At 43.2% G+C, this 24,938-nt stretch overlaps 1 protein-coding gene across 1 annotated transcript in view; it reads left to right on the forward strand.

Annotated features, from left to right (window-relative positions):
- cfap74 (cilia and flagella associated protein 74) overlaps positions 1-24,938 on the forward strand; it is a 132,118-nt gene that overhangs the window by 72,337 nt on the left and 34,843 nt on the right. Inside the window, exons 21-26 of the mRNA XM_033047890.1 lie at positions 73-194; positions 7,389-7,517; positions 15,022-15,109; positions 17,359-17,532; positions 19,330-19,463; positions 23,664-23,940. Of these exons, the coding sequence (XP_032903781.1) occupies positions 73-194; positions 7,389-7,517; positions 15,022-15,109; positions 17,359-17,532; positions 19,330-19,463; positions 23,664-23,940 (924 nt within the window). The remainder of the gene's footprint in view (positions 1-72; positions 195-7,388; positions 7,518-15,021; positions 15,110-17,358; positions 17,533-19,329; positions 19,464-23,663; positions 23,941-24,938) is intronic.

Below are 24,938 nucleotides of genomic sequence, written 5' to 3' on the forward strand. Positions count from 1 at the left end.
AACTATTTAATTAAGCACAGCAGGTAATGCAGATTAACCCTGATGGTTTATTTATTCTGCTCCTAAAAATAGATCGCAATTAAAGTTCAAGCAGAGGCCATTGACGTACCAGTCTGGATTTCGAATCCTAATATAGACTTGAAAATCTGCATGTATGACCGGCTTTATCAAGATGGCATTCGTGTTCACAACAGGTATGCTGATTGGAAAGAGAAATAGCCCTTCATAGCAGAATGCTCTTGACGTAAAGACAGTGAAGTGAAACGCAACGTGAATCTGCAAAGGTGATCAGTAGTAATTCATGTATAGCAGATAGTTCAGAACCATATGCCTGGTAAAGGTCATTTTAAGATAAACAACATTATCTTACTGTGTCACAACATGGAAAGAGGCCAATGAACCCATTATAGTTATAGACATAGGACATACAGCATGGAAACAAGCCATTTTGTGTCACATCCACGTTGACGCATCTGCACTAATCCCATTTCCCAGCACTTGGCCCGTACCCTTCCCACCCAAAGTTCACTTCTTAAATACTGTCAGCAACTCAGCTTCCATGACTCTCTCAGGCAGTGCATTAGTGGTACTCAACATTCTCTGGGTGAAAAGGTATCTCTCAAATCCTTCTCGAATCTTTTCTCCCTTATCCTAAATATATGTCCTCTTTTCTACCTCTGTTATGGAGAAGCGTTTCCTGTCATCTACCCTATATATACTTTTCATAATTTTGTATACATCACTCATGTCCCCTCTTCTCCATGGGAGAATGGACCTACCTTCTTCTCCAGTCTATAAATCAAATGCTCCATCCCAGGCAATATGCTGGTGAATCTGCTCTGCACCCTCTCCGGAGCAATCACATGTTATCTGTAGGGAGTTTGCATGTTTTCCCTATGCCCACGGGGGTTACCTCCGGGTGCTCCAGTTTCTTCCCACACTCCAAAGATGTGCAGGTTTTCAGGTAAATTGTCCCTAGTGTGTAGGATAGAACTAGTGTGCAGGTGATCGCTGATTGGCGTGGATCGGTGGGCCGTAGGGCCTGTTTCCACATTGTATCTCTAAACCAAACATCCTTCCAATTGTGTGACACCTTAAACTGCAGACGGTTCTTCAGCTGATGTCTGACCAAAATTTGATAAACCTGGAGCATAACCTCCGTGTTCTTAATGCCCTGACTAATGAAGGCCAGTATCCCATATGCCTTCTTTAACACGTTATTTACTTGTGCTGCCATTTTCAAGAATCTATGCACTTGTCTAAGGTCCCTCTGTTCATCAGTGCTCCCTATGACTTTCCCATTCCTGTTGTATTTCCTGGCCTCAATACTGCTCCCAAAATCCATCATCTCACATTTATCTGGATTAAACTCCATCTGCCATGTATCAGCTGATTTCACCAATTTATCAACACCTCAACCGTTTTTACACAGGGCTCATCTTTGTACATGTTTTTGTTTTTAATGTTAATCTTTGCTTCCGGTTTATCTGCATGTTGAGGATGCGGAAGGTCATCAAACGCATATATTTTATCCCCTGCTCAACATTACAAGTAATCCAGTCAATATCAGATTGCTCTTTGTGGGAATCTGCCACACATAAGAGTGTTTGTGAGAAGTACTATATTAGGGCAAGTAAAATCAAAAAGATGCCAGATGCTGGAAAGTTGAAATAAAAATACATAATGCTGGAAATATTGAGCAGGTCAAGTTGTTTTGTGGAAAGAAAATGAATGTTTCGTCAAAAATTCTTCATCAGAACTTTAAATGCAAGTGTTGCTTTTTTTGCTATCTGTAAAATACACCATATACTGCAGGTAACCTTGAGCCATTAGATAAGTTCAGACACTTTTTTGGTCATCCCTTTTTATAGAATCAAGAACACTGCCATGAGAAATGACACTATAATTACTGTGGAAGTTGTGATGGACCCCTTGGCTTTGTCAGGCAGCTGGTACTATCTGTGAAAAAAATGAAATATTTTTGTCAAAGCATACTAATCCTTTGCTTTTAGCAGCACAAAGGTTAAGAATTGAACATTCCGAAGAATTTACTTATTTCACTTGCCACAGAAGTTGCAGATACAACAGCAATATTTACAGTGTCAGTGGTATCTCAACAGACACGTGAGCAGGCAGCAGGTGGATACTGACCAGATGCAGGCTGATAGGGTTAGTTTAATGTGGCATCATGGTCAGCATAGATGTGGTGGACCGAATGGCCTGTGCTCTGCTGATCTATGTCTGACCCGCTGATAAAGTCCATCATCTCCTGCTCTATTTTCATCAAAGTTATTAACGTTGACGCTTTAAAAAAAATAATCAACAAACATAAAATTCCTTTTCACCTATTCCTATTCCTTTTTTCCTGACCCACTGAGTTACTCGCAGCATGGTCGACACGTGGTCCTAGGAGGTCTAAAGAGGTCACTGGAACTCTCCTTCATGCTTGAGGGAATTTCCCGGATACTCGTGGCCGCAACTAGGTCGCGGAAAATGTTTCAGCATGTTGAAAAATTTTCCGCGAGTAAAATTTGGTCAGCATGGGTCTTTTTAACTCGTAGACCATTGGAGTGGGGTCGCTATTTAGTTACAAACAGTCGATGGCAGACGTAGGGGATCTCCTTCGCTGACCGTGTATTTTGATTAGCTAATTGGAGTTTTCAGGACCAAGAAAAACCTACTTGTAGGTAAAATGCCCGCTAAACTTTATTATACTTCTTAAAAGTGTCTCCACTCCTTTCCCCCCCCCCCCTTCTCCCCCCCTTCTCCCCCCCTCTCTCCAACCACCCCTCCCCCCGCGCTCTCTGAAGAACTTACCATACACTGCAGCTGTCATTTACCTTCCTCTTCATCGCGGGTGTGAATTTCAGACAGCGCTCCCCCGCTTTCACTGGTCTCCACCTTTGCGATGTGTTTGTGTGCGTGCGGTCGGTTGATCCAGCTCGCGTTTTCAACGAGGGCTGATCCGGCTCGAAGCTTTCCAGGCGAGTGCCCTCGAGCTTGAAGGTCGAAGACACTCTTCTTAACTCACGGATTAGGTCGCCGCAGTGGGACAGCCCCTTTACACACATCTTTAGTGTGTTCCTGGTGAAAAAGGGGATGGTTCATTTGGTGCATTAGTTGCACACAATGCCACTGACGTCACGTGACGTGCCAGCCGTGCCTCTGACAGTTGTCAGATCAGCTGGTAATTTCTTGCGGCTATAGGCGGTTTGAGTGTTTGGAACTTATTAATAATTTAAGCCATTTAAATCATCCACCCAGCTTACCCTTGAGCAAAACTGCAAAATGAAGGTGGCACCACTCAACCTCGGTTGGAGTGAAAGCCAAATTTCATGTTAATGTCATTCAGACGTACCATATGATTGTGATTAGTGGGAAAGGATTACGTCTAGAGAGGATGAACCATATTTTTTTCTTGCACTTGCTCTGGAATTTCTCACTGTTGTCATTTATTTGCCTCTCTTGCTGCTTCATATCTAATCAGCAACTTGACTAGTCTGAGAACTCTTGTATTAAAGGATAACCGTACAAGAAGAAAACTCACCAACTGCCACAACAGATCAACAATAGTTCTCACTGACTCTCCAGAAGGGAAGAGTCCAAACCTAAAATGTCACCAATTATTTTTCTCCAGAGATGCGGCCTAACCAGCTGAGTTGTGTCAGCACTTTGTGTCTATCATTGGTATAAAACAGCATCTGCAGTTCTTTGTTTCTACTGTAAAAAAACTTCCCTCACACATTAACGAGTTAAGAGTATTCACACTGGAGTATTTGTCACAGGTAATTGCAGTCATATTTCGAATAATCTGTTCTCTCCAACTCAGAGCAACCTGCTGGATTTATAACTCATCTATTAAGTTATGTATCCACTCCCACCACTATCAGCATACTGCAGCTACTGTATATAGGGTGCACAGCAGGCACTCACCAAGTTTTGTGATAGCACCTCTCAGTCGTTCCCTAGCCCTAACCCTCCAGCATCTGGCAGGAGAAGGACAGCAGACCCCTGGGATACAGCCCCTGCAGATTTCCCTCCAAGACATACAGGATCCCTGTTGAGACATATCCCTCACTGCCTCTGGAATCCTCACTTAATGGAATTAATAGAACAGTCTCATCGCAGGAGCCGCAGCCAACATCAGCTTTTAAAAGATGCCAAGGATGAGGAACAGCCTTGCAGTGGTGTTCATATCCTGAGAATGAATAAAACCACCTCAAGACCCATTCATTCCTCCCTTACATTAGGGACAGCACAGTGGCGCAGCTGGTAGAACTGCTTCCACTTGGTGCCAGAGACCCAGGCGAGAGACCTCGTGACCTCAGGTGCTATCTGTGTGTAGTTTGTGATCATATGGGTTTCATGTAATTTCTCCCTGTGATCATGTGGGTTTCCTCTGGGTGCTCCAGTTTTCGCCCACATCCCTGCAGCTTTGTAGATTAATTGGCCTCTGTAAATGTACCCTAGTGTGTAGGATAGAACTAATGAATGGGTGATCTGGGTGGGCCGAAGGGCCTGTTTCCATGTTGTATCTCTAAAATCAAAACAAAACTAATTATTACTAATTTTGCAGATTATATTTTACATTTATATTTGGGGCTATTGAATGTTTGGTGACTGGTTTTACTTTAATACTACTCGGGCATCTATGCTGTATAGATATTTATAGCAAGCAGAAAGTCATTACCGTGGCAGCAAAGATTGTTTTGATAGGTGAGAGACCCTCCCAAAACACCCCTAATCACCATTGCCCAGACGAGCAGGCCAGTAGCAGTTAATGGCATGTGTATAATGGGGCTAAGTACCTGATGAATGGCACAGATAAGTATCAGTGTCTTGTGTATTTGTGAATCTGATGTTCACGTCCTGTGAGTGGTGTGAACATTGTTGGCCTTGCATTAGCAGCTTGTGCTGCCTTCACTGCAGAGAACAGCTGGCAATGGAAAGCAGGTCAATTATCTTCAACAAATTCATCCACAGCGCTCACATTTAAAGTTTAGAGTTTATAGATACAGCGTGGAAACAGCCCCTTCGGCCCATCGAGTCTGTGACGACTAATGATCACCCATACACCAGTTCTATCCTACACACTACGGACAATTTACTGAAGCCAATTAACCTCCAGACCTGCATGTTTTGAAATGTGAGTGGAAACCGGAGCACCCGAAGAAAACCCACGCAGTCGTGGGGAGAATGTGCAAACTCCACACAGACAGCACCCGTCGTTAGGATTGAACCCGTGTCTTTGCCGCTGTAAGTGCAGCAACTCTACCGCTGCCCCACTGTGCGGCCCTACAAACTCCAGGCATTACCTGCATGTTACCTGCTCGTAATTTGTTTTGTCTTCAATTTTATCCTCCTATTTGATTTGCTAAATAATCATACGTACCTACAGTATATTTAATTTTACCCCTTGGAATGCAGGGAATCCTTGGAATGCAAGGATTTTATTCCTTGGAGTGCAGGAAGTGAATGGTGTATAAAAGCATGTGGGAAGTAGATAGGATGAATACCACAAACTTTTTTCCCAAGGGTAGGTTAATCAAGAACTAGAGGGCATAGGTTTAATGTGAGAAGGGAGAGATTGAATAGGAAGTTGAGGAGCATATGGAAGGAGCTGTCAGAGGAAGTAGTTAAGGGGGTACAATGACATTTAAAAGACATTTGGACAGTCTTCTTCTTCTTGTCGAGTCCACACACAAGATTAGAAGTTGTTCAGCCAGAGCTGAGCTGAACACATTTCTCGGCATCTGTATGCAACAGTGTCTTTCTTGCGCTTCTTGTGCTTCTTGCGCGCGATGGTGGAAAGTTTGGTGGAAACAGGGCCGCGACGTGAACGCTCTTTCCTTGACCCCATTTGGACAGTTACATGGATGGAAAAGGTTTAGAGGGATATAGACCACACACGGGCAAATGCAACTAGCTTAGATAGGGCTTCTTGGTCTACATGGATGAGTCGGGCCGAACGGCTAGTTTGCGTGCTTCAATGTTCAGAAAAAAATAAGCCTCCTAAGTTATTGTACATGTACTCTTTAAAGTTTAAATATTTTGCTTTTAGAATTCACTAAATCCCCAATCCACACTCTTGCATTAAATCATACGCAAGTTAAATTGCAGTGTTTTATATACTCTGAAATTGTGCAGCAGTGTATACTTTTAAATATTATGTCTCATAGCCTATGGCTAAAACAACCAATCATATCACTTATAAATTTCTCTAATTTTTAATTGTTAAAGACATTATAAAATTGCCATTATCCATTTATGTAGCCTAATGTCTATATTTATTATAGTCAAAGTGTTTCATAATGTAAAGTTCATGCAATTATGATAATCATTGCCTCAGGTTGTCAGTAAGAAATGTGAAGACTCGTCCAAGCGCAGTTATCAATTTTTCTGTATGTGTGTGTGTTGGTTAGTGGTGAGCGAGTGAATGTATGTGTGTGTGTTATTGCCGTGTATGTGTGTCTGTGTGAGTGTGTCTGTGTGTGTGTTGGTTGATGAGTATGCATGTGTTGATTGGTGGGTGGGTGAGTGGGTGTGCGCTGTGTTTCATCCTAAGAAATGCCTGGTTTTGCTCCCTTTCGACTTTGAAACATGTGTAAAATACCTTACAATCTCCTAGTAAGGTATTAGTGCGTTACAGTGAAGTCATTGCCGTATTATAGAATGTACAGCAAGTCAAATTGTGTTCAAAAGACTTCCATAAATAGCAGAATGATGATGATCAGAGGCAAAACACAAAGTGCTGGAGAACCTTTAGTGGATCAGGCAGCAACTGAGGAAGGAATGGACAGATGATGATCAGATAATGCTTTTGGATGATCCTGACGAAGCAATAAGAAATGCCTCAACCAATTTATGAACTACACTATAGTACTTTGTTCCATTTAATTAACTTGGTTAAATTTATATTTGAAGCAAAAAACAAACTGCTGAAAGATCTCAGCAGTTCAGGCTGCTTCTATGGAGACAGGGATAGTCGACGTTTCAGGTCAAAACCTTGCATTAGGTCTGAAAATGCAGAGGGAAGATTGCCAATATGTGGAAGTGAGAGGGTGGGGCGAAGGGGACAGGGGAGGCTGATAGGTGGAACCAGAGGGAAACAAAGCGAAATACAACATTGGGGAGGGGGGGGGGAGATGATGAGCCTAGGTAACAGGGACATTGGGGGAGTTGGGAGGCAGGGGGAAGGGATGGTAATATTAGGCAAAGGGAGCGACCATGGGTGGATGGGTGAAAGTGGAAATAGAGTACAGAGGCAGTGGGGTACCTGAAATTGGAAAACTCAAAGTTTGTAGCATTGAGTGCGGTCTACCCAAGTGAAATGTGAGGTACACGTCTTGTGTCTACATTGGTATTTGACTTGTGTTTTGTTTTTCCAGGGATTCCATAGCACACCAGGTGAAGTTTGTAGTGAGCGAAGAGTTGAAAAATCATTTGGAATTTTTACCTAAAAGTGGTTATATCCAAGCGCACTCCAGTTTAAGTTTTCAACTCAAATTTGTGCCAAGGTAAGTCTTTATCACATTAGTGAACACAAGGTGAGCCATATAACGGAATAAAAGCTACTGTACTAGAGGGGTGCATACACAAAACATGGGCAACAGTTTTAGAGATTTGCCAACAACTTGTATTATTCTTCAAACATAACAAATCGTCTGAGGCAATTCATGGAAAGAATGGAGTGCACTGAAGAGTAAAGACGTGCATGTGGTGTTAAGGTATGGGTGCTTAAGAACTGAGGTCGAAAACCTGACTGGAAAGGTGGGTTGAAAACAAAAGTGGAGCTATGTGGAAGGATGGAGGGAACTGCGGCAAACCCTGGTACAATTCAATGGTGATGGGGTCAAGTGCAGATAGAAAGGCAAAGAATTGTCGAGGACTTGATAACGCCAGTGGATCAGATGGTAATAAGGGCGAATGGGGCATGCTTCCCTTCACCAATCATGATACTTAGTATAAAAGTTGGGAAGTTATATTCCAGCTGCGTAAAACTAGTTCAGTCATATTTGCAGTTTTGTGTGCAGTTTTGGTTGCCAGACTACAGGAAGGATGTGAAAGCATTGGAGAAGGTGCGAAAATTCACCGGGATATGGCCTGGGTTGGAGAGTAATAGCTGTAAAGAGGGCGATGGAAACATTTGGATTGTTTTCTCTGGCGTATTGGAAGCTGAGGGATGACCTGATGGACGTTTATAAAATTATGAGAGGCATTGATAAGATAGATAGTCAGTCTTTTTCCTCAGAGTAGAGGGCATAGATTTCATGTAAGCTTGAGAAAGCTTATAGGAGATTTTTTTTTAAAAGGTGTCTGGAATGTGTGGCCATGGGAAAGGAGGGTAGAAGCCAATATATTTAAGAGGCATTTAGCAGACACATAAACAGGTACAGAATTAAGGAATAATGACCACCTGCCAGCAAATGGGGTTAAGAAGGAACTGCAGATGCCGGAAAATCGAAGGTACACAAAAATGCTGGAGAAACTCAGCTGGTGCAGCAGCATCTATGGAGCGAAGGAGATAGGCAACGTTTTGGGCCGAAACGTTGCCTATCTCCTTCGCTCCATAGATGCTGCTGCACCCGCTGAGTTTCTCCAGCATTTTTGTGTACCAGCAAATGGGGTTAGTTTGGATTAGCATCAAGGTCGACACAGACACGGTGGGAAAAGGGGCCTGTTCCTGTCCTGTATATTCTATAATTGACAAATTGCTGTTGAGAGTGTAAAATAGAAGGTTTACAATAGCAACTGTAATCTGTGAATGACTTGTGGTTAACTAAGAGATGCAAGCAAGTGAAGTACCCCACAGAAAAATAAAACGGCAGAGAAAAGAAATGATACAAGTAATAACTGAATTGTGAATTTGGATATAATGTTCATCAGCTGACTCAAAGACAAATAATGTACCATGAAAACTATTTTGCTTTGTCTTAATTTATTCACATTCTTTCTTTTAACATTAAAAATAGATTAAAAGGAAAAACATAAAATGCAGATACATTATGATCCGAGTTTATCATTTCCTGTGCAGAATTATAAGTGATTTTCTGTGGACTTCAAGACTGTAGTTTTGTGTAATTTATTATACATGGAAAATTAATTACTAAGCAAATGTAAATAAATGAAATACTTAATTTAGATTTATAGTGAGGTTGTACTTAGCTACAAGTACTATTTCTCAGAGGGTTGCATTTGCAAATCAATGAGAATTTAAAGTTCTCCTTTGATCAGTAACACAGATTTCTTCTTCGAGTCCGTTGCAATCTCAGATGTCGTTGTGCCAGTATCTGGCGCAGGTCACAGCTGGTCGGGTCGGTTCAGCCAGGTCCTGGGGGCTGCACTGGGGGGCGTCGTCACACTCCAGTAGGTGGGACATTGTCTGTACTGCTCCACAGCTGCATGTGTCTTCTGCCTGGTAGTTCCATGCTTTCATAAGTGCTTTGCACCTCCCCTGCTCCACTCGTAATCTGTTGAGGGTCTTCCAGGTTGGCCAGGGGAGGTCGTGCCCGCTGGCGAGGCATTCAGTCGGAGTGATTCCTCTCTCCACCCAGTCGTGGGCTCGTGTGTTGAGCTGGTTCCATTCATCTTTCCAGATGTTGGTCCTTGCTGTTTCTTTGGTTGTCTGGAGAGGTGGGACTGTCTGCAAGAAACTGGCTCTGGATTTCAGTCGGGGTGGAGGTGCTGTGTGTCCGTGCAGGGGGTGCCTGGTATCGACCTCCTGTGCTCTGATATGGGGGGGGGGGGGGCAATACCAGCTAGGGCGTAGAGGCACGGGACTGACGTTGTCTTTATGCATCCCGTGATAATGCGGCAGGTGTCGTTGAGGGCTGTGTCAACCAGTTTGGTGTGGTGGGAGCGGCTCCAGCTTGAGCACGCGTATTCAGCTGTGGAGAAGCACAGGGCTAGGGCAGTTGCACGGATGGTTGGTGGATCAGCGCCCCACTTTGAGTTTACCAGTTTGCGCAGGATGTTGTTGCGAGTGTTGACCTTGGCTTTGGTGTTCTGAAGGTGGGTTTTGAAAGAGAGTGTCCTGTCGAGTGTGACTCCGAGGTACACGGGGTGGAAGTGGTTGGAGAGTTTGTGGCCATCCCATGAGACGCTCAGTTGTTTTCCTGCATCTCGATTTTTAAGATGGAAGCTGCATAGTTGGGTTTTTGATGGGTTGGGTTTCAGGTGGTTGTTATTGTAGTAGGTTGTCATCTCAAACACTGAATGGTATAATCTGATATTATTACCACCAGTAGGCCAATATCTGTATACTTACCCAAGCAATCTACTAGATGACGATGCCGAAGCGCCACAGACACTCGCCCTCCTCGGGGCCTGCACTGTCAATAGCCTCAATCAATATTGAAGGCTTCTCCAGATGCAAGGCAGACATACTAGCGACAGCGGCCAAACGCTTCGACATAGTGTGCATGCAGGAAACCCACACCGGCCCTACACAACACCGACCAGCCATCCCTGGAATGAAGCTGGTGGCCGAGATCCGACACAGACAGTATGGGTCAGCTGTATTCAGCAGACCAAACCTCGCGATCGAAGAGGTCTGCACCCACACCACCGAAGGGCAAATGGAAACCATCACAGTTGCCCTCCCAAACATCTCTGTCACATCAGTGTATAAACCCCCCCAAAGTCCGTTCCTCCACGCTGAACTGCCAGACAGATGCAAGAGGAAAAACCACATTAGCATTGGGGACTTCAATGCCCATATCTCATTGTGGGGCTATGAAGTGAACAATCAAGATGGAGATGAAGTCGAAACCTGGCTCGAGTCGAAACACCTGACCCTGATCCATGACGCCAAACTGCCAAAATCTTTCCACAGTGCCAGATGGAAACGAGGATATAACCCAGACCTTGTTTGTGTGAGCAGCGAACTATCATCCAGAGCTGTGAAAGAGGTCCTGGACCCTATCCCCCATACGCAACACCGGCCAATCACCATAACCATCCGATCCGCTCTCCAAGCAACAACCGTCCCCTTCCGCAGAAGGTTCAATCTGCGGAAGGCCGACTGGCTGTCATTCCAACAGGAGATCGAAGACTCCATCCCCAGCATTCCATCACACCCCAACAACTATACCATGTTCACAGAACTGCTGAAAAGGTCAGCCAGGCGACATATACCAAGAGGATGCCAGACCGAGTACATCCCCGGGCTGTCGGAAACATCCAGCGATCTACTGAAAGCCTATCACAGGGCATACCACGAGGACCCTTTCTCCTCCACCACCATGGAACTCGGAGAGACCCTGTTGAACACAGTCGGGGAGGACCGAAGGCAAGTCTGGAAGGAGTTGATAGAAAACACCAACTAAACGACAAGAAGAGCAAATGGAAAGCCCAAAAGAATGGCCTACCACAAGGCAGCGTACTGGCCCCCCTCCTCTTCAACATCTACACCAACAACCAACCACTTCCCCCACAATGCCGCCGCTTCATCTATGCTGATGACCTCTGCATCACCACCCAACAGGAGAACTTCCAGAAGATCGAGTCTGTCCTGGAAAGCGCCCTCCAAGAGTAACACAGATGAAAGTAATGAAGCTGCTGTACAGATACATTGGAATCATCTGCAACTATGAGAAGAAATCACCATAGAATATAGAACAGTACAGCACAGGAACAGGCCCTTTGGCCCACAATGTCTGTGCTGAACATGGTGCAAAGTTAAACTAATTCCTCTGCCTGCATATGTAATGTCACTCCATTCCCTGTATTTCCATGTACCTGTCTAAATGCCACTTAAATGCCACTATTATATCTGCCTCCATCACCACCCCTGGCACTATGTTCCAGGCACAGCACTCAGTGTAAAAAAAGACTTTTCCCGCACATCTCCTATAAACTTTGCCCCTCTCATCTTAAAGCAATGCCCTCTAGTCTTTGGCATTTCTACCCTGGGAAAAAGGTTTGGACTGTCTACCCTATGTTCACCTCCCATAATTTACTACACTTCTATCAAGTCTCCCCTCAGCCTTTGATGCTCCAGTTTTGTCCAAGCACTCCTTATAATTAATACCCTTTAATCCAAGCAGCATTCTGCTCAACTCTTCTGTTCCCTCTCCAAAGCCTTCACATCCTTCCTACAAGGGGGCAACTCGAACTGCACACTATAATGCTTTTAAATAAATTCCCATTGTTTACTGCAGTATACGATTATTTTTGTGGCTTTCAGAATAGTTTCTCTGCCCAAAATCTCTGCGATTCTTGCAGATCAACAGGCTCAATGTCACTTGACACAACCAACACCCCACATTCACCACTCACAACCCTCCCGTGAATGTACCAGGCCTCAGGTATTGTCCAAATGCGCAGTAGAACCTAAGTTCCCAGCCATGGACCACCATGAGTGAGTGCCTTTAGACTGCTAGTGCTGTCAAAGATTCACTTCGCTGGTTCCAATTTTAAAGCAATAAGTTTATTTAAAAATTTGGCTTAGGCTGCAGATCAGTTAAAACTAATTGTGATTAATTGTAAAAATTAACAGAATATCTTCACGTGATAAAGATCACATCCAATTAAAAGGAGTCACAAGGAGCTGTAAATGCTACAATCTGGAGGAGAAGGCAAAGTACTGGAGGAACTCAACGGGTCAGGCAGCATCTGTGCAGGGAATGGATAGACAGTGTTTCGGGTCGGCACCCTTCTTCAGACTGATTGTAGTAGTGGAGAGAAAGCTGGAAAAGGGAAGTGGGGGCAAAACAAACCCTAGCATCTGATAAATGGATTTGTGTGGGATTTGTTTGGCAGATGTGCAGAGGAAGTGACAAAGCGTGGAGGTGAAAAGGAGACAAAAAGGCGTCAGATAAGGAGAAGAGAGGAGTGAAATGTAAAACAAAAGAACTGTGCTCCACTCAGCAGTTGTAGGGATATCTGGGACACAACCGAGCCAATGATTATCTGCAAGCCATCAACTTGAGGCAACTCAGTCCCTGAGCTGAGCCCTTTCACTTGTGAAAAAGAGTGTCCAATTTTGAATTTATTTCTTCAAACAACACTTCAGAGTTTATTTTTAATTTGCTTAAAACTGAAATAAAATGTGTCAGAATTAAATTCAGATCATTAAATCCTTTAGCATCAAAGCTTGTATCAGGCAACTAACTGCAAAGGGCAGCTTCTTTCCAATGTCAGAAATCCCTGCAGAAGCCAAAACGTTTTGGGTTCAAGTGCCTTTCTAGATAATTGGGTATCAACATTTAGACACAACCTGGGCTCTTCTGGAGGAGAGATACCTCTCCAAGGTACGTTTCTGCAATCTGTTTGATGCCTCGCCATCAACTTGATGAAAGACGCTCTTTGGTCTGCCTGAAACTTTTTGGTCTCCCAGCACAGCGAGATGTCCAACTTCCTCCAGCAGCTCATGCCATATAACTATCACATTCTCTGTGAAAATCTTACCCCTCAGATCTCCTTTCAATTTCTGCCCTCTCACCTTAAAGCTATGGCATCTCATTTTAGACTTGAGGAAAAAGACTGGCCATAATATATTTATGCCCCTTCATAATATTATAAACCTCTATAAGGTCACCACTCATTCTCCTATGTTCCAATGAGGATATCTAATCTCTCGTTATAAATATATCCCTCCATTCTAGTCAAGATCCAAGTGAATTACTTATGCATTCTTTCTAATGTTACCACAATCGTAGTTTAAGTTTAGGTTTATTATTGTCACATGTACCGAGGTACGGTGGAAAGCTTTGCTTTACATGCTATCCAATCAGATCAGATAATACTATTCATAGATACAAGCAAGTATAATAGAAAGAGCAAAGGGTAAGATGCAAAGTGCAGAACATAGTTCTCAGCATTGTATCGCACCAGTTCCACAGACGAAGTCCAATGTCCGTAATGGGATAGAGGTGAATCAGACTGTACCCCAGCTTCAGAAGCCCGATAACAGAGGGGAAGTAGCTGTTCCTGAGTTTGATGATACATGCTTTTGAGTTGGTGACTAGAACTGTGCATAATACTGCAGTCCATTTTTGCCAATATTTTGTACATCTACAACATGACATGTAAGGTGATAGTATACAGTTAATGGAAAAAATCCTTAACAGCATTATTGTATAGAGGATCTTAGGGTCCAAGTCCACACCTCCCTGAAAGTGGTAATACGTGGAGATAGAGACGTAAAGAAGGCACATGTTATGCCTGCCTTCATTGATCAGAGCATTGAATATAAAAGTAAAGTCAAAATACATCTTTATAGGACTTTGGTTAGGCTGCAATTGGCGTATTGCAAACAGTTCTATTCACCCCATTACAGGAAGGGTATGGAGGCTTTGGAGAAGATGCAGAAGAGATTACCTAATTGCTGCCTGGATTAGAGGACATTGGCTATAAGAAGAGGTTGGACAAACTTGAAATGTTTTCTCTGGAGCATTGAAGGCTGAGGGGAGACATAGTTAGGGTAGACAGTATAACTTTTTTCACAGGCTGGAAATGTCAACGACTAGAGGGCATAACTTTAAAGTGAAAGGAGCAAAGTTTAACGGAGATATGCAGGGCATGTTTATTACACAGAGAGCAGTGGGTGCCTGGGTTGGTGGTGGAGGCAGGTGCAATAGTGGCATTTAAGGGGCATTTAGATAGGCACATGAATATGCAGAGAATTGATCATGTGCAGGCAAATGACATTAGTTTATCTTGGCATTATGTTTGAGACAGACATTGTGGGCCGAAAAGTCTGTTCCTGTGCTGCATTATGTTCTATGACATCTCAACTCTATATCAAGAATACCCACCAGTCTCACCACTTTCAGTGATCAATGGGCTTGCAACCCAGGGTCCCTCTGTACATGAACATTCCAGTGGCCCCTGCCAATTTGTAAGGTGATAGTATACAGTTAATGGAAAAAATCCTTAACAGCATTATTGTATAGAGGATCTTAGGGTCCCGCTCCACTGCACATGTCCTGTTGATATTCGATGCCCTAAAAATTATTACCTCAAACCGGATTAAATTCCATTTAAAAAAAGATTTGTTATGTATTGTATGTATTTCAGACAATCTTTACCTGAAGATGCTCGGATTTACTTTTATCAGGAAAACCTGGTCCTGGAGGCTCCAATGGACATTTGGGTGGCAAATCAGGTTAATATATTTTTCTCATATGATAAAATAGTATCTAATTGAAAGTTAAATGTTTGTTTTCTTCTGATTAAATAATGAGGTGATTTATACATGTTTGATTAATTACAATCATCATAACCACAGCAATGGTAGAAACGAACAGTAGCTTTGTATGGCCCCAAGCTTACAGAAAGGATTATGAGTTTCAAGGCCCAAATTAACCCTGCAGTGAAGTAGGCAAAGTTTCCTGTTTCATCCTTCGTAATCTGGCTAAACATTAATCGTGTTGGGATGAAACACCAAGAAAAGGTGTTCCAATTAAAACATATAAGCCTTGTCTCTTAAATATACTGTGTTATTACTTATCCAACACACAAGCAATAACCCCAAAGGTAGACACAAAATGCTGGAGTAACTCAACGTGCTTGTCTGAAGAAGGGTTCCGACAGAAAATGTCACCTACATTTCTCCAGAGATGCTGCCTGACCGCTGAGTTACTCCAGCATTTGGTGTCTATCTTCAGTGTAACCCAGCATCTGCAGTTCCTTCCTACACAAGCAGTGACCTCACTTCCTTGTGCACACACAGTTCACATACCTCTTTACAAACTGACCAGCCCATTCCAGAAGATTGTCATGAAAGGTGGACTGTCACCAGGTCCAAATTATCTTGTGTTTATTTCAATGGGCGTGAAATCAGATGCCCAATGAAGGCAGTAATCTGCCCATGTCCTCTGCTGCAGCCGGTAACAGAATGTGCAAAATATTTCCCTTTCCTTCTTAGAGTTGATTTAGAAAATTTTATCTTGGTGCTTCAAGAACTTTAAACACTGCCAGTTTATACCCACCTGCTCTGACCCAATCTTGCACAGACAATTAAAACTCTATGAATTACTATGAAGGTCAGCACAGTGGCACATATGCAGTGTTGTGCCTGGATTCGACTTAAAGGTGTTTAAGAAGGAACTGCAGATGCTGGAAAATCGAAGGTACACAAAAATGCTGGAGAAACTCAGCGGGTGCAGCAGCATCTATGGAGCGAAGGAAATAGGCAACGTTTCGGCCCGAAACGTTGCCTATTTCCTTCGCTCCATAGATGCTGCTGCACCCGCTGAGTTTCTCCAGCATTTTTGTGTACCTTCGACTCAAAGGTGCTGTCTGTACTTTCTCCCTGTGACCTCGTGGGTTTCACATTCCAAAGACATGCAGGTTTGTGGGGTAATTAGCTTCTGTAAATTGTCCGCAGTGCGTAGGATTATCATTGGTGAACGCGGACTCCGTGGGCAGAAGGGCCTGTTTCCACGCTGTAGCGTAGGTGCACACTTAAAAGCACATTTCCCAGTGCTGGCTGCAGATTTCAACTTTAAAAGGTCAAAATGTGAGAATGTAAATATTCTCCTATGTGCAACCAGAAAAATATCACCTCTCTCTGGCACTATCTTTTTTGACTATCCAACCCACACGAATATTTTTTTTTCTACTTATCTTAACAAACTTGCAATCGTCTATCAGATCACCTTCACCGCTCTGCTGAACCCAGCTTCACTTTCTCTGGAATCTCCAACTCAGGCTATCTTATCCTTGCTATTGTTGTACAAGTGCACTGTGATGTTTACTTATTTGATGCCAGCTCTCAAGTTTATCTCCTGCTCCATGTGGAAGCAGTGTTGTAGTCTTTGGGTCATACCTCATGAAGACAAGCCATTTGGCCACCTGTCCATATTAATCCCATCTTCCAGCACTTGGCCTGTAACCTTCTATGCGTGAGCCACTCAAGTGCTCAATGAGACAGTTCTTAAATGTTGTCAGCGATTTTGCTTCCACCACTCTCTGACAGTGTGTTCCAGGGACTTACCACTCTCTGGGTGAAAAATAGGTCTCCCTCAGATCCCTTCTAAATCTCTTACCGCTTATTCTAAATCTATGTCCTCACATTTTATTCACTTATGTACTCCATTGCAGAAAAACAAAATTTCAGATTTTATATTGAAGCCAAGAGAGAAATATTTTGAAGGATATCCTTTTCTAACAATTAATCAAAGTAAGTTAGTTTCAGACTTCTTGAGGGCACATCAGCAGCATTACCCTTTGAGACTCCATTTTTAACCAGTAACTAAACTTGTAATATAAAAACTTTGATGTATATTTATTTTCTCTTGGTTTCTTGTGTTTTCAGCATTTTGACACACTCATTGTTTTCAAGGGAATATAGTTTTAAAGATTGTAAATACCACTACTCAAAGTTTTCTCCATTATGTACTTTTTTTTTAGATTAGATTAATTCCATTCACAGTTCATGCTGTTGTCACCAGCTCAGACATTCAGATTCACCAGAAAACAATTGACTTTGGTCCTTGTTCAGTTTACGAGACTGTTTTGACAACTGTCCAGCTCACTAACAAATCCATCCTGAGCCAAGAGTTTGGATTTGTTGATGTTCCTGAGGTAAGTGAGGTGCTGCTGAATTTCTCTCCCTTCGAGATGATGCTTAACGGTAAACGGAATGTGATCTAAAAATGCTGCACATACTGCAGGTAGAGACTTGGTCTCCTCATTGCTGGCTCCTCTTTGTTCAGGAAAACCTTACGGGATCTCATTAAAATTACTGCCAGATTTGAATGATATCATTGCTACCAGATCTGCCAGGTGGCACAGTGGCGCAGCAGTAGATTTGCTGCCTTACAGCGCCAAAGACCCGGGTTCGATCCTTTCTATGGGTGTTGTTTGTACAGAGTTTGTACTTTCTCCCTGTGACCACCTGGGTTACATCCTGCACTTCAAAGACGTGCAGGTTTGTAGGTTAATTGGCTTTGATTAAAAAAAAATTAAATTGTCCCTAGTGTGTAGGATAATGCTAGTGGATGGGGTGATTGCTGGTCAGCATGGTCTCGTGGGCCAAAGGGCCTGTTTCCGCTCTGCAGCTCTAAAGTCCAAAGTGTAAATCTGTACATCTGAAGACGTTCCCTGCTGGCTTGCAGAGAGTGTCTATCCTACCTGCTCAGAACACTAAATAGAACGTGCAGGAAGAGATCCCTTGGCTAAGATCCACAAACCATTCCTAGGGCTGAATCCATTGTAGGACTTGTTGTATGCAAAGGTAACCGCAAACCATAAGACGCAGGCGCAGAATTAGGCCATTCAGCCCATCAAGTCTGCTGTGCCAGTAAATCAAAGCTGATCTATTTTCACTGACTATCCCATTCTCCTGCCTTCTCCCCGTAACCTTTCCATTGTTGTTGGTATATTCAACGCAATCTATTTCTGTTGTAAGTCCACACCATACCTGGCATAGAGTGCAGATATGCAAAAATTGTAAAGGAATATAAATATAGGACATAGAACATAGGACATAGGATAGTAGAGTTGCTGCCTTACAGCGAAAGCAGCGCCAGAGAACCGGGTTCAATCCTGACTACGGGTGCTGTCTGTACGGAGTTTGTACGTCCTCCCCGTGACCTGCGTGGGTTTTCTCCGAGATCTTCGGTTTCCTCCCACACTCCAAAGACATACAGGTTTGTAGGTTAATTGGTAAATGTAAAAATTGTCCCTAGTGGGTGTAGGATAGTGTTAATATTCGGGGATCGCTGGTTGGCGCTGAGCAGGTGGGCTGAAGGGCCTGTTCCCGCCCTGTATCTCTAAACTAAACTAAACTAAATATAGCACAGCAACGGACTTTCGGCCCACAATGCCCATGCTGAATACAATGCTAAATTAAACTAATCTCGTCTTCATGTGATCCATGTTTCTTCATTCCTTCCATATCTATATGCCTGTCTAAAAGCCTCTTAAATGCCACTTGTGTATCTGCCTCCACCGCCATCCCTGGCAGCGCGTTTCAGGCATACACACCCTATATAAAAAACTTGCCCTGCACACATCTCCGTTAATCTTTGCCCATGTTAATAATCCAAGATCTGCATAAACTCTGAATGTATAATATTAAATGTAGCAGCATGATTTTTTGCAATTGCTTTAATTAACTATTAGCTAATGACCTTCAGCAGTGATCAGTTGTGGGTAATGCTTATATTCTGAATGACTGCATATACTTGCCTGTTGGCAGATATATCCAAATATAGTTCTGATTAACGAAACCACGCATTAAATTACTTTGCATTTGTCAAAACACAGATCTACAAACCCCCACAAGCAAACTGCTGTCCTCAGCTGACTATATGTTAAATCTGACACCTGAATGCTGGAAGTTGGTTTGGTGACGGGTTTTTTCTCTGTACCTTACAGTATGTAGATGTACAACCCAACCATGGCTTTGGTGTACTCCTCCCTCTCGAGACTCTGAATTTGGACATCATGTTCAAAGCGAAGCAAGCCAGAGAGTACAACTTTGAGCTGATTTGCAAATCTGAAATCAACAGGTAACGGTTCATGTGGAATATCTGCTTTTAAGCAGAACTGGTGTAAAACGATGCGACTTTTTAAACGTTTCGCAGCAAAGATCGTTCTTATAAGATAGCCCTCTGCCTGCAACCTAAAATATAAAGGCAGAATATCTCCCCAATTTAACATTACCCATATACAGGCAGAATATCTTCCCAATTAAACAATTGTTACTGTATTTAATCTGCAACAAAAGAATAACACACACTGTGAGGATGATGTTAAACATTTAATACCTTTATGAAAAGAAACAAAAAAGTTATTTGTGGCATGGTGAGAGTTATGACTATTTATTCCGCTAATAATGCTAAATATAGACCACAATGCACACTGTAACACAGGACAATCCACGGTGGAGCTTATGCTACCAGCCTGTAAACTGGTCTAAAGCATGGATTCATGGAACACTGATGGCAATAACTAAAGGCATATTTAACCCTATACAAGGAAGCATATTTCAACTATCTTGTGTGGGGAAAGCAAGATTACCAAGTTCAGGTTTTCCATTTATATATTATTTTGCACATCCTCACACTACCGCATTGTGCGAATGAATTACATTTTGCCTGTAGTCATCCATACTGTGAAACAAAAGGGGCGGTCAAATTTTAAAAATGAGGTCAATAAATTGTTGGCGTTATGAATGATGGTCGGGATCCCAGTAAATGTTTACTCTACTTTCTGTCAGGTCTCTGTGATTACAATGATACCTTACTACCACGTTCCACCCATTTGTATTATCATACCCCAATCTTCTCTTCCCACTGGACTCACGTGGTTTATACTCTATATTGGCTCCAACTCCCTTACGACTGTACTATTGGTTCACATTCCATCCCTTTGCCAAATTAAACTCTCGCCAACAGCATAAACAAACCTCCCTGAAAGGAGAGTGTTGCCTTTTCAGTTCAGATGCTACTCCTAGTCTCATGTTCTGTGGAAGTGTTCCCTTGATCAAGTACCTAAACTCTGCTTCCTGCACCCCTCCTTCAACAATACAATATTTTGACCTATTTCTATATTCATAAGCACATGGCACGGGTAGTAATCCAGAGATTAAAACCCTGGAGGTCCTTCTCTTTAACCTTCTACCTAACTCCCTCAATTCACCGAAGATAGACACAAAATGCTGGAGTAACTCAGCAGGTCAGTCAGGATCTCTGGAGAAAAGGAATAGGTGACGTTTCAGGTTGAGACCCTTCACATTCATCTTACAGGAACTCATCCCTTTTCTACCAATATATATACCAAGACCTTGGTATATATATTGGCTAATCACCCTCCGCTCTTAGAATTCCCTGCAGATGTTCTGCGATACCATTGACCTTGGCACCATGGAATAAGCATAATATTTAGGAGGCTTGCTATCTGCTCCCTCCACTATTGCGTCCTCTATAGTTTGACTTGTCTTTTTTTCTTTCCTGCTGTTCAGCTAAGACAAACATTTTACTGCAGACTTAGCCTTTGTGGCGTACCCTTGAGAAGCCATCCCATCTAAAGATGTATAACTGTTTGTGAGGGGGACAGCCACAGGAGACTCTTGCACTATCACCTACAACTCTTCCTGGTAGTCCCCGTCACTTTTCTGCCAGTGCCTCTCTGTTGAGTCTCTGGAATTCCAGTCCGCAGCAGGTGATAAAAGCTAGAGCATTCAAAGTATTTAAAATGGAAATGGATAAATATTTGATGGATCGAGGAACAGAGGGGTATGGAGAAATGGCACAGATAGTTGATAGCCTATATCGATCAGCTGTGATCATGTTTAATGACGAAACTGGCATGAAGGGCCTGATGCCCAGTCTGCCGTGAATCTGGTGTGAGCAGTTTGCGAAACGTGCTCTCCACAATATCCTCAGCATTGCCAATGTTGCACAATGAGTCCATCAGTAAACCTCCCTGCACAGGAGGAGCTGCAGTTGGACACCCTCCCCACTGATGTGATCACGAGGAACACTGGAGTTTTCCCACCTTTCCCACATTGTACAGGAAGACCATTCAATAGTCTCAACATCTCCAGCCACACGCTATGATCACCTAGTCATTTATCTTCCTGCATGTCTCAGTGAGTTTATGATATGCCCAATGTAGTTAAGTTGGAAGCACATTTGATGCGAGCTTCTGTATGTTCCCACACACACGTGCATTGTTGGAGTGGTACATGCCCAATGGTATTTAAGATATTTTTTGTTAACTGTGACCAGCCCTGCAAGGTCATTGAACTCTTCACAGCATTGAGACCAGTTTCTTGGGGCACAGTGATCTGTCCTGGCATTGCCCTCATTTCAGTCCCGGCAGCCTCCCATGTCACCCAGTGTGCAGGTCCACTCTGGGCATCCAGTTTTGTACCAAATGCTTGTGGTTCATGTTGGTGACATTGTGAGCCCACCACAGTGACTGTGACTGCTATAGTGAGCCCACCAGTGACTGTGTGAGTACTATCGTGAGTCCGCCACAGTGATATGTGACCACTATGGTGAGCCCATGATGTGATGTATGACTACTATAATGACCACATCACGATAATGCCTGACCACTATAATGAGCCCACCACAGTGACTGTGTGACTACTATAGTGAGCCCACCTCAGTGACTGTGTGACCACTATAGTGAGCCCACAGTGATGTGTAACTTCTATAGTGAGACTTAAGGACCTGTCCCACTTTCACAACCTAATTCACGACTTTCTTTACTCGTGGACATTTTTCATCATGCTAGAAAAACGCCCCGACCTACTTGATGCCACGAGTACCTACGACTAGCATCACAACCTACCTACGACCTCCTACGACCTTGTGACGACCATGCTGAGAGTATGAGTCAAGGGCAAACTCGGCAGAGGTCGTGAATTAGGTCGTGAAAGTGAGACAGGCCCTTAACTATATTGAGCCCACCACAGTGATGTGTGATGACTATATTGAGCCCACCAGGGTGACTGTGCCTACTATTCTTCCCAGTGCTGTAGACGTGACATGAGGCAACAGTTAGATACAAGTTTGTAGGAAGGAATTGCAGATACGGGTTTACACCGAAGAGGGACACAAAATGCTGGAGCAACTCAGCAGAACAAGCAGTATCTCTGGAGAGAAGGAATGGGGGACGTTTTGGGTTGAGACCCTTCCTCTAGACTAGTTAGATACAGGTCTGGCTATGAAGAAGATAAGATAGCAGCTGGCACATGGAATTCTCATCTTGAATAACAACCTGAAACCCAAGTGATAGTTTTTCTTCCACTTGGATCTGTTATAAACCAGAGCCCCAAATCACTTGGATTTATGTACAAGGTGGATGTGATCATTTTTCTTCAGAATAGAAAAGCTAAGGTTATTTTGTATTCTGTTTGCATATTTTTTGCAGGTGATGTCCTTCTTTATAGGTCATCATCCTATGAAAGAGAGAGTAGGCAATGTTTTCCCAGCTCTCTTTCCCAGAAACTGGCTGTGTTTCACCACTGGCTGTGAACAGCATGAAGTAGCCACTGCCGTTTGCCATTTGCTGGAGATTTGCTCCAATGCAGCAGGTTCCTCCAGATGGCCCCACTGACATTGGATGCTCAAGCCTGGACTTGCGGAGAGAATCAACATTTTAATACCTAAACCACAGTTTGATACCACTCCAGCAGATGAAAGCATATTTTCTAGTTCAAATATCATTTTGAATCATCGACCATTTGATTGTTTTTTACTCAAGATTCCAACATCTGCAGTCTCCTGTGCCATCATAAAATTCTGATGAAGGAATCATAGAAACATAAAACATAGAAACATAGAAAATAGGTGCAGGAGTAGGCCATTCGGCCCTTCGAGCCTGCACCGCCATTCAATATGACCATGGATGATCATCCAACTCAGTATCCTGTACCTGCCTTCTCTCCATACCCCCTGATCCCTTTAGCCACAAGGGCCACATCTAACTCCCTCTTAAATATAGCCAATTAACTGGCCTCAACTACCTTCTGTGGCAGAGAATTCCAGAGATTCACCACTCTCTGTGTGAAAAATGTTTTCCTCATCTCGGTCCTAAAAGATTTCCCCCTTATCCTTAAACTGTGACCCCTTGTTCTGGACTTCCCCAACATCGGGAACAATCTTCCTGCATCTAGCCTGTCCATCATTGATAATTTGATGCCATTAAAGAATAGTAACAGATGTTTTCTGACCATGCTTTGTTTTATTTTTTAGGAACTTCAAGATTTCCTGTAAAGCTATAGGTGTTCGCCCTCCGCTGCACTTATCCCATTCAGTGGTTCACTTTGCTGCCACGGCTTTGAACGACATGGCCACAGTGACTCTCTACGTGGTGAATTCACACACCAGCCGGAACGAGTTTACTCATCCTGTACCCAGGATCGGAACTGGAGAAATCGCTCTCGTGGGACCAACAATGTTTGAATTCATCGTTCCCGAATCATCCTCTCTGACTATCGTGCCCGCCGTTGGGACAGTGAAGCCGGGACAGGTCAGAGATTCTATGCAGGGCTTCACGCCTCCGAGATGGGAATTTTACCATGATAGGAAGTTTGTAATTTGCATTATAAAGTTCCATCATTTGGGTGGTGAAGCTAATGGCCAGTTTCTTTTCTGTGCAACCATCCACTTCCTTAGGCTGTTCTCTGCTCCTCCTTGACAGCACGTGGAAGGAGATTATTCATGTCATCATTAGCAATGCATAGACAACTTTGGTCTGTTTCTGCCCTTCTTGTTGTCTACCGGGCTAAATCCCAGAAGGGTTTTTAATGATGCTACGCGCCAGTAAGGCGTACCAACACACCAAAATAGTTAAAAATTAGATTGTTGCATCTTTAATATTACAAAAAGTTTACTAAAGTTTAGGAAATAAAATGTATTCATTAAAGTATTAGTCATGCCCTTAACCAGCTTAAGCAGTTTACAGGATGATGATCCCCCTTAGGCAGCAAAAGCCAGGAATGATACTGTACTGTATGTGACCAGTACCTTTTATCTACTGCTAAATCTTTCCCCTACCAACAAACGTTGTGTCTTAAGCACCTCACAATACATAGACCCAGTCATTGTCTCAGGCTGATGCAAACCTTTTTATTTTTAATGCTGATTTATGCTTTCACTCTCCATCCATCCACCCATTCTGTTTGTGCCATTAGTTAATAAACAAAAGGACACAACGTGCTAGAGTAACTCTCCAGAAATGCTGCCTGACCTGCTCAGTTACTTCAGCACTGGGTATCTATCTGCTTTTTGCCGTGGTCTGCTTTGGTTCTCTTATTAATGACCTCCTGCTTAGCCTCTCATTTACCATTCTCCAAAAGTTTCAATCATTACCCAACACTAGACTGACCTCCGGCCTTGCCATCATCCTTACTTCCTTTGACCAATATTGGCTCCAAATCCACAAAGTTTTTGGCCGGACTCTGTACCTAAGACTGTAATCTGCAAACTTTTCTGGTCCTGTAATCTTCTCCTCCTCCTGATTCTGGC

The sequence above is a fragment of the Amblyraja radiata genome, chromosome 31 (genome assembly GCF_010909765.2).
Source record: "Amblyraja radiata isolate CabotCenter1 chromosome 31, sAmbRad1.1.pri, whole genome shotgun sequence".
Taxonomy (NCBI): Eukaryota; Metazoa; Chordata; class Chondrichthyes; order Rajiformes; family Rajidae; genus Amblyraja; species Amblyraja radiata.